We start from the raw sequence: 13,077 nt of genomic DNA on the forward strand, positions 1-13,077 counted from the left end.
GATTGGAAGAGATCACGAGACAAGTTCGTCGGTGCCATCTTATTTTGTTCAGCTGACCCATTATCTTCTCGTAATGAATTCCAGACGTATCAGTATCTGTTCGCGTGCTGCGCCCGCTGATGTGCCGACTGATGCACTCCCTGTTCTGCTCGTGCTTCCACCAGCGAGGCGGCGAGCTGGAGAACATGGTGCGGATGTCCCGCCTCTACCAGAAGGCTGAACAGATGCTGGTTAGTATCATCGGTGGAAGACTCATGTCTGAAAGTAGTCGAAGGAAAAAACATTTTGAAGGATATCATTTCGTCATTGTTACAATGTTCTTTGTTTGTTAATATACTTACTAGAAGATTTACGTAAAGCTATCTTTCTCATGTTAACGTTTTCCCGGTCCCCTTTATTGTATGAAAAATTATGAACGATTTTTTGTATGAAAGATAATATTGGTAGGTAGCCGATCGTAAAATTATAGCCAAACGCACTAAATCATTTTGTTCATTACGTATCAACGGAAGGATGTGGATTGGTTTTATTCGCATAGCTCGTTTGCCCACTACATTTAAGCTATAAAATCTCTCTCTCCAGGTGGACAGCGGTCGCTACGATACCCGAGACGACTTCACAGTGGTGATGCAGCCCTTCATGCGGCTGTTCAACGCACCGTTCCCCCCGCGCCCGCCGCTGCCTCTCGTTATACACCAGTCATACATCACGCATGACTGCTTCCATTTCTCACAGAAAGGACACGCTTTAGGTTAGTGAGGATCTAGTTCTTTTTCCATGGCACTGTTATACGGCGTTGAGGAAATAGGTTTTTAAAAAAAAGAATTAATTGATTTGAGGCAACCGTCTAGCATGGAAAGGAGCTCGATTTCGACTGACTGAAAGGAATGGACTAGCGACTAACGTCGCAACCGAATCTGCTGATGCAGCAGTCTGTGAGTGATGTAAGCACTAAAGGGTGCATATGTATAGTATAACACCTCCTTGGGGTAGACTAAACATAGGGTTGAAACTATGTTTAGGAAGAATTGTAAAGAGGAAAACCACTTAGGGTTAAACATTAATTCTTATACTGGGAGATGGTATATTTTCCTTAACGGAACAAGGTTTACTGAATTTAGCGGGAGTAATATTCTCTGCAATTGGAATCTGATCAGTTGGAGAAACTGCAGGGATTGGAGGAATAGTATCGGGAAGGCGACGGGATAGACAGTTGCGCGATTTAATATACATAATAAGTTTGGTTATACAAAAGATTAAGATTACACAAATTATAACTATAGTAATAATTGAGTAATGAGTCTCGTATTTAATAATTTGATGTTCATTTAGAATTTTATCTGTTTCTTTAGCAATGGAATTTAGTTTAGATTTTGTTTCTAATGTGAATGAATCTAGATTTATATTATGCAACTTAAGGGGAGGCTCATTACTTATTATTTTATTAAACTTATCTAAAGTGCAACAAGAATCATTAATTAAGTTGAAGTTAGAGTGAACAATATTAACATTTATTTTTACATTATCAAATTTAGGTATCAATTTTGTACTTTTACAGTGGGCCATACAGTTATTAGGAATAGTTAAAATTCCTGTTCCGATAATGTTAATATCAACAAGTTTTTCTTTAGGACATTCAATGTAAAGTTTACTGCTTTTAGATTGTACATATAGCCAATTATTATTATCGAGTGGTTGCCATAAATCTACGTATCCATAAAAGAAGTCTGTTTTACACTGCACGGGGAGAACACTTATTGTATTGGACAATAACTCACTTTCACAACAGGGGTTAACACTGGACGGGAACACTGTCATAACGTCACAGATGTACTCGCGCGGGCTTATCGTTATGCATTCCTTTAACGAATCAAGGTTACAATATTCGGATTTGTCTATGGTCATTGCTATATATTTACTACTAGGTCTTATGAAACTAAAAGTATTAGGTTTATCTTTAATATGAGGAGTTGGCAATGCTATGTTATGATACAAACTATAATCTTTAGGGGACACTAGGGGTATTTTCAGAACAAAAATAATCTTGTTGCCTATACTATAACACACTACACTGGATACATTTGTAATAATATGTATGTTACTTAATGTTAAGCTTACAGGTAACTTAAGGTCTACAGGTAAGTATCTGTAATTATTGACAATTTCTTGGTATAATTGCGTGGGCGGTAATACGGCCGGGTGCAGGATGTTTTGACTACTAAAAATAATAGCGTTTGTTATGTCTTCGAGGTGGAATGATAAGGTGAGTATAGATGCTTCTAAACTATTGAGTATAAAATCTATATTCGTCTTTACAACTAATTCGTTTGAAATTAAAGTAATATTTTTTAATGTTGAAGAGAAATTATCGATAACTAGATTAAGGCTGACCTCATTAAGTTGTATACTTTGTAATGTTTTATTAAAATTTGTCAAAACTTCAGATGTTATTAGGATATTATCTTTTATTAATGAGCTCAGTCTTTTTTCGTCATCTTGAACATTTCGAATGGCATTGTCATATTTTATGGCGTCATTTTCATCAAGGGTCCCAAACACGATTTTGGAGAGAGAACCAACGGCACCTATCCAGGCTCCTCTTCTAGATCTTTTATTTACTAAGTGCGAAATAGTGGAATATTCAGAGACAATGTCATGATATCTTATTGTTAAGGGTTCTAACAGGTTATTACATTGTAAATTATATGATTTTTCTAATCTAATTTGGTTACATATGTAGCGTGTTGTACCTAATACTGAGTTTATATTTTGCAAGTGGGGTTCAATGTGCGAGATATCGAGTGGGGTGACCACGTCTAAATGACTCATACGGATTTTAAGTTCACCGATAGGGTCAAAGTAAATTCCGGAGCTCACGTTGATTTGATGAATAAATTCCGGATGACCTTGGGCCAGTATGCTGTAAGGAAAGAGACTTTACTTAGTTTTACCTGTATGACCTAGTGCCTATCTATATTAGTAACTAAAATATAAACTTATACCTAAACCTAATTTAAACTTCGTGAGTTTCCACAGGTTTCACCTCATCAAAGTGATGTTTTACATGCCTTTTATTTATTAACAATGATAAAGTGTGGTTACCATGGACTTTGACGATTTTATATGGGCCTTTCCAGAGAGGTGATAAGGCTTTACGTAATCTAAGATGATTTTTAAGTAATACATAGTCGCCAACCTTGTATTCTATTGGGCGAGTACGATTGTCATAATAAGTCTTAGAACTAATTTTAGATTTTTGTATGAGCGCTAAGGCTTTATTTCGAGAATGCCTTAGGCGATGTTGCAACATTTTTACGTATTCGGGGTAAGTAACACTAGAGGCGTCACCATAAACGGAGTCTGGAATGCGAGGTTTGTGCCCGAATAATAGTTCGTAAGGTGAATAGTGTGTGGTAGAGTGTACGGCGGTATTATATGCTAACATGGCTGTGTAGACATAACGGGGCCAGTTGTCTTGATTTTCATTGGCATATGACTTTAAATACTCTTTGAGAGTAGAATGTGACCTTTCCAAGGCGCCTTGTGTTTGGGGATGATAAGGGCTGGACCACAACTGTTTTATTTTTAGAAATTCGCAGGTTTTCTTGAATAAGTCTGCGGTGAAGTTGGTGCCTTGGTCAGTGAGTATATGTTTAGGAATTCCGAATAATGAAATAAAATGGAGCAGGCATTCGCAGGATTCTTCTGCAGTAGTACTACGAAGAGGATATGCTAGCGAGAATTTCGTAAGATCGTCTTGCATAGTTAGAATGAATTTAAGTTTGGCTGTTCCGGATTCAGGTAAAGGACCTACAATATCAATGGACAATCTTTCGAATGGTGACGTAGAAGTGGAAGTTATTATCATGGGAGCTCTGTTTGTTTTGCGTAAGGCTTTGTTTATTTGACAGGATGTACAGTTTTTTACGTAGTTCTCTATGTCACTTCGCATGTTTTTCCAATAATATCTATCATTTATACGGTTTAGCATTCTAGAAGATCCTAAGTGTCCGGCGATAGGGATGTCATGGTTCTCTTTTAAAATTTTAGGAATTTCATTTAAAGAAGGATATATGATATCATTATGATATATATGGATTTTAATATTGGTTCCGTCAAAAAGATAGCTGAGAATATTATAGATTTTTACGAAGGAGTGTCTATCGAAGGGATTCCTAAAATCTGCTATGCTAACTTCGTTTATAGTAGGGTATGTCATTATAATCTCGTCCCGCACATATTTTATGGATTTAAATATATCCGGGTAGGACAAGTCGTCAAAATGGTGAACTTTTGTGAATGAGAAAAGGTAAGTCTTATTTCTAATAGTGAGAGGTAGAGAGGTAAATAATGACCTTTCATGTTTTAAGAAATTACTCCGATCGGGTTCTGAACAACTATTAATGATTTCCTGAATGTAAGGCATAGACTCATCCAAGTCTATGGAGGTAGGTATAATAATGAGGTTTTGTGTGGTTTTAAGTAGATTTTCATTATGTTCTATAATAAGAGTGTCGTGTACATTTTTGGATGCTTTTAGGAAAGTATTATAGGTTTCATCTGATCCGAACTGTATAGATGAAGTTTCAGGTGTAGTCTGGTTAGAAGAAGGTGAATCTTCGGGTATTAAAGGTGGAGTTTCAGGTGCAGTTCGATCAGAAAGTAAGTTTTCAGGTACTAGAGGAGGACTTTCAGGTGCAGACTGGACAGAAGAAGGTAAGATTTCGAGGTTTTCTTGATTTGATGAAAGTTGTGGTTCTGGTTGTTTTCCAGGAGATTCATTGTCTAACATATCATTCAAATAATCTAGTAATTCGTTATTTATTTCAGGATCAGCTAGATCGGCTTCTAGGCTGGAAGGAGATATTAGAAGGTTTTGTAGGTCATCGTCAGGAATTTCATCATTATTAGGGTTCAGGTTGGTATGATTTTTTGGATAGATAGGATTGACAGGATATCGAGAGAGGGCATCAGCAGCTGAATTTAGTTTACCTTTGCGATATATTATGTCGTAGTCATATTCCTCTAATTTTAATCTCCATCTTTGGAGTTTACTACTTGGATCTTTATGATTAAATAGCCATTTCAAGGGTCTGTGGTCTGTGACGATGATAAATTTATACCCATATATATAAGGGCGGAATGTCTTACATCCATATATTATGGCTAACAGCTCTTTTTCGGTTGTGCTGTAGTTGGATTCACTCTTATTGAGTGTGCGTGAGGCAAAAGCTATAGGTTGGTCCTTTCCCACAGGTCCTTGAGAGAGTACAGCGCCGACGGCATGATTAGATGCGTCACAGGTAAGAATAAAAGGTTTGGTAAAATCTGGGTATATCAGGAGAGGTGCAGAGGTAAGTTCTTCCTTGAGTGTGTCAAAAGCAAGTTGTTGCTGATTTTCCCACTTAAAGGGTACATCCTTCTTTAAAAGATTAGTAAGAGCTTTTGCCTTTTTAGAGAAATCGGGGATGAAACGACGATAGTAGGAAACTAGGCCAAGAAACGATTTCACGTCCTTGGGATTATTTGGAATTGGAAAAGAAGTTACGGCTTTGACCTTTTCAGGGTTAGGTTTTACACCTTGCTCTGTGATTACGTGTCCTAAATAACAAACTTCTCGTCTGAGGAATTCGCACTTGTCCGGCTGAAGTTTGAGGTTAAAGTTACGGATTCTTTGGAAGATTTCTGTCAGATTTTGGATGCTGGATTTAAGGTCATACCCATAGCAGACTATATCATCAAGGTAGACAAAACAGCGGGTACCTTGGAGGCCCGACAGTACAGAATTCATGAGTCTTTGGAATGTTGAAGGGGCATTTTTGAGCCCAAATGGCATTCTTGTGAATTGGAAGTGTCCTTCAGGAATTGTGAAGGCAGTTTTCGATTTATCTGCTTCATTTAATTGGATTTGGTGAAAACCGGATGACAGATCTAAAGTAGAGAAGTATTTACTATTGCCAAGTTGATCTAAAATTTCAGTGATTTGAGGTATAGGGTAAGTATCACCTATAGTGATATCATTAAGTTTACGGTAGTCGATTACAACTCTCCATTTTTGTACATTAGAGGCATCTAGTTTCTTTGGAACAACCCATATGGGTGATGACCAGGGGGAATCAGAGGGTTCTATGATATTTTGCTCTAACATTTTATTTATCTGATTGTGGACTTCGGCTTTATGGACTTCAGGGAATCTGTAGGATTTTGTGTGTATGGGATTGTCGGTAGTTGTTTTGATTTCATGCTTGAGAGCGTTGGTATGAGTTAGGATCTCTCCTGGGAGATGAAATATATCAGAAAAGTCGGAACATAATTGTAGAAGATTGTCCTTTTCTTCTTTATTAAGATGAAAAGTGCGGACTTGTTTTAACACTTCTTGTGTTCTTTTGAAACTATTAGTAGTAAGATTTATATGATTTATGCATTCATTTGAATGTTCTGACAGGACTTTGGGATTAAAGGGATCGAGTTTTAAGTTTAGGTTGGATTTGACAGTTACGGGTTCTTCGGATGTATTAGCAATGGATATGTTTATTCTATTATTTTCTTTTACATGGACTATACAATTAGCTACTAGTAAAGTTTCAGAAAGTTTCTGATCGAGGACTAATCCTTCTTTTACCTCAGGATTTGATACAGAGCATTCGATAATAGTTTCCGTTCTAGGAGGTATTATATAGGCAGGCTCATGAAAGTGTAGTCTAATGGATGTGTTTCTAATGTAAAGGATATTGTTATTATAATTTATGTTACAATTGTGTGCATTAAGGAAATCTGAGCCCATTATTCCATCGTAGGGTAAGTCAGGTATATCAGTTACATGGAATTTATGGGATATGTCGAATTTAGGAAGTTGCAGTTTTAGCAAAAAGTGACCTTGAGTGCAGACAGGGTTATCAGTTGGGTCTATACCCTTTAACTGAATTATGTCTTTTGTGAGTTTGGGATGTTTCATAATGCAAGAATGTTTCAATAGACTTACAGATGATCCTGAGTCTACTAGCAGAGATAATGGGATATCAGAGACAGAGGACTTTATTAGAACATGAGGTAATAAGGTTTTAGATGGAATATTTGAAATATTATAAACCTTGGGTTTTGAAGGATCTAGAGAACTAGTAGTTTTAAGTTGTACGGATGCAGCGGATTCAGAGGATTTAGTAGATTTGGATAAGTCAACTTTGGATTGTTGCATGGATGCGGTGGATACAGAGGATCTAGTAGGCTTGGGTAAATTAACCTTGGGTTGTTGCATGGATACAGTGGATACAGAGGATCTAGTAGATTTAGGCAGATCAACCTTGGGTTGTTGCATGGATACAGCGGATACAGAGGATCTAGTAGGCTTGGGCAAATCAACCTTGAGTTGTTGCATGGATACAGTGGATACAGAGGATCTAGTAGATTTAGGAAGATCAACCTTGGGTTGTTGCATGGATACAGTGGATACAGAGGATTTAGTAGATTTAAGCAGATCAACCTTGGGTTGTTGCATGGATACAGTGGATACAGAGGATCTAGTAGGCTTGGTCAAATCAACCTTGAGTTGTTGCATGAATACAGTGGATACAGAGGATTTAGTAGATTTAAGCAGATCAACCTTGGGTTGCTGCATAGATACAGTGGATACAGAGGATTTAGTAGATTTGGGCAGATCAACCTTGGGCTGCTGCATAGATACAGTGGATACAGAGGATTTAGTAGATTTGGGCAGATCAACCTTGGGTTGCTGCATAGATACAGTGGATACAGAGGATTTAGTAGATTTGGGCAGATCAACCTTGGGCTGCTGCATAGATACAGTGGATACAGAGGATTTAGTAGATTTGGGCAGATCAACCTTGGGCTGCTGCATAGATACAGTGAATACAGAGGATTTAGTAGATTTGGGCAGATCAACCTTGGGTTGCTGCATAGATACAGTGGATACAGAGGATTTAGTAGATGAATTATAATTGATAGTGCCGGTTTTAAAATTATATAATCCCGCACGACACTGGGACGAGATGTTTACTCGTTTTTTTGATTAGAGTCTACGGTGTCATAACCGCCCTCAGGATTGGTAAGAAAATCATCGTTAGTTTCCGAAGTTTCATCGGAGATGAAATGAACACGGGGTTGCCTTGTATAGTTTTGATCAGGATTTTTGAAGCGATTATTATTAAATTCCCTTTTTCGGCATTGTTCTATAGTGTGACCTGGATTTTTGCAATATCGGCAGACAAGGATGGAATTATTATTATTAGGACGAGGAGTAATAGGATTGTTTTTGAATGAAGATGGATTTTGGTTACGACGTATAAACTGACGAGATTGTTGATTGCTAGACGGGGCTGAGTGTTTAGATAAAGATTGTTGGATTCTTTCTTCAGAAATTGCGATATTAATTGCTTCGTTTAAAGTTTTAACGGATTTACTCCTAACAAAATTAGATATTCGAGGCGTTAGACCCATTTGGAAATGATGGAGGGCTAATTCCTCCATCGCGGCACTACGTCCAATCATTTCTCTACTTTTATGGCCGTGTGAGATGGAAATTTCGGTAAGTAAATGAGATAAGCAAGTCTCTATTCTTAAAGCATACTGACTGACAGTTTCAGTGACTTGTTGTTTGCATTCCTGTAATTCGGTGAGGAGATGAGCGTAATGTTTCCTCTCGCTGAACTGCGTTTTGAGGAACTCTTTAAGCTGATGCCAATTAGTAAATTCTTTAATGGAACAGGCGGTCTCTGCTTTGCCTTGTAACTGACAGAGTATGTATTTAAAGAGAATATCTTTTTGTGTGTCCGAGGCTATTTCATAAGCATTATTACAATTTACTAAAAATGAATTTAACTTTTCTCTACAACCATCAAATGGCTTTATAAATTTAAGCAAAGTGGATAATTCAATTTCGGATTTGGGAATTACAGCCGCTTTCTTTTTACTAGATCTAGTGGAGGGGCCTGGATGTAATTGGCCCTGGGTATCTTCCTCTGTGTCTGTGACAGAGATTTCGGGTTTCGGGCTGGTTGAACGACCTTCGGCCATTTTAAATGAGTAACGAAATGTGAATATAAAAGAAAAATAATAATAATAAAATTATACAATTATGACAAGAATTCGTTTGTAAAAAAAACACGAGTACAGAGTAGCAATGACCAATAGAATAAGTATGAATAAAAAGTCACTCACAGGAATGCAGGAAACGTGATAAGGGCGAGCATGTCGCTGGTCGCGTAGACACAACAAAATACAGGCACGGCGTGACGTCGTCGATACGGTGAAATCTCGATGTCGATAGGAGGTGCGCTTAGATCTGGATACAGTGATGAGGATACCGTGTATGTGATAATGAATCACTAGTTGTCGCTTCAATGGTATACCGGTCACAGCGTCAATATCGCGTGACAGTGGGTAACCTGGCAGGTGGTTTGAGGCCGGTTGGAGCACGTTGAATATCGGCGATGCCCAACAATGGGCCTCAGGTGGACTGCTTTCTTGAAGACGACGACTATGAGGGCCGAAGCAGAACTCGAAGTTGAACACAAACACACACACGCGTGAATTTATATACTTGAATTTTACGTGAAAGAGGCGAACCGGGGATTTTATTTTTCTAAATCCCTTTACCGCTGCCACCAAATGTTATACGGCGTTGAGGAAATAGGTTTTTAAAAAAAAGAATTAATTGATTTGAGGCAACCGTCTAGCATGGAAAGGAGCTCGATTTCGACTGACTGAAAGGAATGGACTAGCGACTAACGTCGCAACCGAATCTGCTGATGCAGCAGTCTGTGAGTGATGTAAGCACTAAAGGGTGCATATGTATAGTATAACAGCACGCAGTTGGAAATAATAATATTTTATCCCGAGCTCATCGATCCGCTCTGTATTTGCAGTCATTAAAACCCACAGAGTACCTGTGCACACAGGCCCAATTGGGCCTGTGTATACTCCTTTTCTATTCATGGAAGGCCAATGCCTCGATTATGAAGACGATGAAGAGAATAGCTGAGGATGATAACTCTGGACAGTCAAGCAGCAACCCTGCTTATACCCATCTTAGCGAAATGCTATATATATTTTTTCCACAGGTGGATCAAGATAGCAAGAAGAAGGTTCAACTAACAAGCACCAAATATCTCTTGAAAATAAACCCCTTTACTAAAATTCATAAACATAAAATGATAATCTTTCTACACCTGACCGTGAATAATATCTATTTCAGCTGCAAATCTCCTCTGGAACAATCTCCTCGAGCCAGTCGGCAACAAATCCGATGCTGTGGCGCCAGTGTTGCTGCGATCCTTCAAGTGTCCATCGCCCAACGCTCCCTTCATCTACACTGCGAAGAACTCCGAATATTTCTTCCGCACTGGCATCCAAGAAGGTGCTGATGAGTTATGACATCAACTCTTCAGGACTCCTGCTAACCTGGTAGTTCCGTTTTGAGTCATCGTCGCAATATGCGAAACAATGCTTGGACTAGTTAGGAAATGCAGTTATGACACGAACTCTTTAAGATTGCTGTTGGCCTAGTACTTTTTGGATAAGTGTACGTTAATCTGTGATGTGTAAATAAGACATTTATTTTATTTAATGGGTTTTATGCTTCTGGATGGAAGCAAGGTAAATCCGTGAAATTAGAAACACATTTCAAAAATAGGTCGACTTACCTCCTCAGTTAGGACCACATCCTTATAGCAATGTTTGGCATCTAATTCTATGATCACTGTATTAACACAACAATTTAACTAGAATGGTCATTGGTCGGTTTAGTTAGTCTCAATGGATAAACTGATGGTGTTAAATCAGAATGGTAAATTCCTAGGAACTATACGATACATGCCGTGGCTACCTTAACATATAGCATTGTGTTATCTAAAGGAATAATTTGGATGTGGAATGAAATGTTTGGATATTATCTTTTACTACTAGAATTTACATCTATATTGACCCATTCCACAGTGGGATCTTTTTATCCCACAGCCCCATTAAGTAATTTGGTAGAAATCAGTACCAGATTATAAAGAAAATAAGAATACCTCGTCTAAGCTACCTCTTTGCTTCAAGTAAAGGGTAGTTATGTAAATAATTTGGAATGCGTGTGTAAATAAAGTAAATATATTACATAATGTATTTGGTATTGTCGTCGGTGCCATTAATATCTCATAATTTAATACCAAATAACTATTTTTGTAAACGGAAGTTACCAATATATGTCGTAGGTTTTACTTTAGACGAATAAACTATTTCGAAGTACACGTTCTGCATTTAATTTATCAATTCTTCTTGTAAAAACAAACTGTGTCTTTCCAGACACAATTATATTTTATATAGACTAAAATAAAAACTCCTACTAAAAATAAGTAGCAAAAACAACGATATGGTTTCTATACCTTTGATGATATAAGTTGTAAGGCGTTTGACGGTCATGACTAGTTGTAGAGTCGTATCCATGGCCAATTTTTAATGTATTAAAGCTCAATATCAAGGCTTGAAGTATAAAATTGTGAAGTTTGTACTTTGAATTCATGGTAAGATAACGTATATATGTATGTATGGCATGATAGAGACCAACACTGTTCAAATGAGTTTCTTTCGGCATTTCTTCTCAGCAGTGGTCGTTCCGAAATGCCAGTAGTTTGTAGCTTGTGAGAAATAGCTATAAATATTGACGTACTATAATATATAAATAAGTAGGTACTTATGTTGTTTTGAGAAATCGAAGGTTGAAAGACTACGTTTTGATTCATTAAAAATTAAGCTGAACCAAATTACTAGATTAGGCTGCATAAGAGATGAGATTTTGTTCACGCACCGCTAGCTCCCGCCCGCGCCTTCCTCCGTCTGCCGCATAGAGATATAATTAATTGACAGTCATAGATAGAATTACATTGTTTGTATAACTTGTATTAAGTACATGCCAAGGCGAGGGAGAATTCCAAATCAACTAAAATATTAATAACAATACTTATATACATTATATATACTTACAATTATTTATCTAATACAACATGTTATTGTTTTTTAATAGTAATCCCCCAGAAGTGGGATTCATTGAGCTCAACACTGTTGAAATATGGATTTGAAAAGTTACTCTATGGTTTCCAGAAAACCATCGAATGAATTTGGAATGATGAGGAAATTCTCTCAATATTAGTTAACAATATATCACAAAATCGTACATCTACAATAGTTTTAAATCAATGGCGAACAGACCGACAAACAATCAAATTACATGTAGTAAGACAGCGATTACACGGTCTAATAGTTGCGGTAGTAAACGCTGGCTGCCCACGATACCATCTTCAAGTTATGGTTAGTTTTGTTGGATAAGGCTTGCTTTAATAAATGGACATACTACAAAAACACTGCAGTGGTCGTAGGACGCTACAGTCATCATCAAAGTCGCAGATCGTATGTGGATTAGACTAGCATCGCTGGTAACGCAATGGCGTCGCAGAAGGTCAGGGAGCTTACATATCTTAACGCGATCCACTTTACGACCTAAACTGAACTCGATCCACTTTACGGCCTAAACTGAACTGCATCGCAAATTCGTAACATCGACTTAATTTTTTGTATGAATGCGATTCATTTTAGATTCCTAAATTGAACTGAGTTGCATTGGAATCGTTCTTGGAGTTGCAGTGGAAAAAGCTGATATTTTCAAACATCGTGTTCCAGTGCGCCCCATTTTGACCATCAAATCGCCATCAATTGTGCAGTGTTTATTGCAATTGGCGTCACTTATCTTCGGTTCCCAATTGGTGGCAACACTGTAGCTGCATTGCTATAGGTTACTAGGTCATTTGATTTTAACCCTCGATTATATATAAGTGTAATTGATATGTTTTTCTGTCTGTGCCTGTAAAAGGCGCAAGCGATATCGTCAAATCGCAATATCTATCCGAATTGTTTTAAATTTTAATTAATTTTAAACCGGCAGTCGGCACAAAGACATTTATAAACTTTTCCCATAACTTTTGGAAATAAAATGGGAAAATATTGAGTGAAATCTCATCCAAGTACCTACCTACAGCTGGAAGTATGAAATGATCTCTGGTATAGGTAAAATACTTGCTCGTTTGC

At 37.5% G+C, this 13,077-nt stretch overlaps 3 protein-coding genes across 3 annotated transcripts in view; 1 reads left to right on the plus strand and 2 right to left on the minus strand.

The window, feature by feature from the left end:
• Nucleotides 1-11,246, plus strand: part of LOC128671230 (phospholipase B1, membrane-associated-like) — a 35,702-nt gene extending 24,456 nt beyond the window's left edge. The window contains exons 5-7 of the mRNA XM_053747552.2: nt 85-230; nt 583-751; nt 10,211-11,246. Coding sequence (XP_053603527.1) covers nt 85-230; nt 583-751; nt 10,211-10,389 — 494 coding nt within the window. The 3' untranslated portion in view covers nt 10,390-11,246. The remainder of the gene's footprint in view (nt 1-84; nt 231-582; nt 752-10,210) is intronic.
• LOC135309748 (uncharacterized) lies at nt 830-2,990 on the minus strand. Its single transcript, XM_064436055.1, has one exon. It carries the CDS (start codon nt 2,827-2,829, stop codon nt 1,054-1,056), a length of 1,776 nt encoding a protein of 591 aa, XP_064292125.1. The 5' UTR covers nt 2,830-2,990; the 3' UTR covers nt 830-1,053.
• On the minus strand, nt 7,762-9,819 carry LOC128671231 (uncharacterized). Its single transcript, XM_053747553.2, has one exon. The coding sequence runs from the start codon at nt 9,028-9,030 to the stop codon at nt 8,011-8,013; it is 1,020 nt and encodes a 339-aa protein (XP_053603528.1). The 5' UTR covers nt 9,031-9,819; the 3' UTR covers nt 7,762-8,010.
• Nucleotides 11,247-13,077: the final 1,831 nt, after the last annotated feature.

The sequence above is a fragment of the Plodia interpunctella genome, chromosome 7 (genome assembly GCF_027563975.2).
Source record: "Plodia interpunctella isolate USDA-ARS_2022_Savannah chromosome 7, ilPloInte3.2, whole genome shotgun sequence".
NCBI lineage: Eukaryota > Metazoa > Arthropoda > Insecta > Lepidoptera > Pyralidae > Plodia > Plodia interpunctella.

Coding starts and splice junctions, on each gene's coding strand:
- LOC135309748 (XM_064436055.1), bottom strand. CDS start 2,829: ATGAGTCATTTAGACGTGGTCACCCCACTCGATATCTCGCACATTGAA.
- LOC128671231 (XM_053747553.2), bottom strand. CDS start 9,030: ATGGCCGAAGGTCGTTCAACCAGCCCGAAACCCGAAATCTCTGTCACA.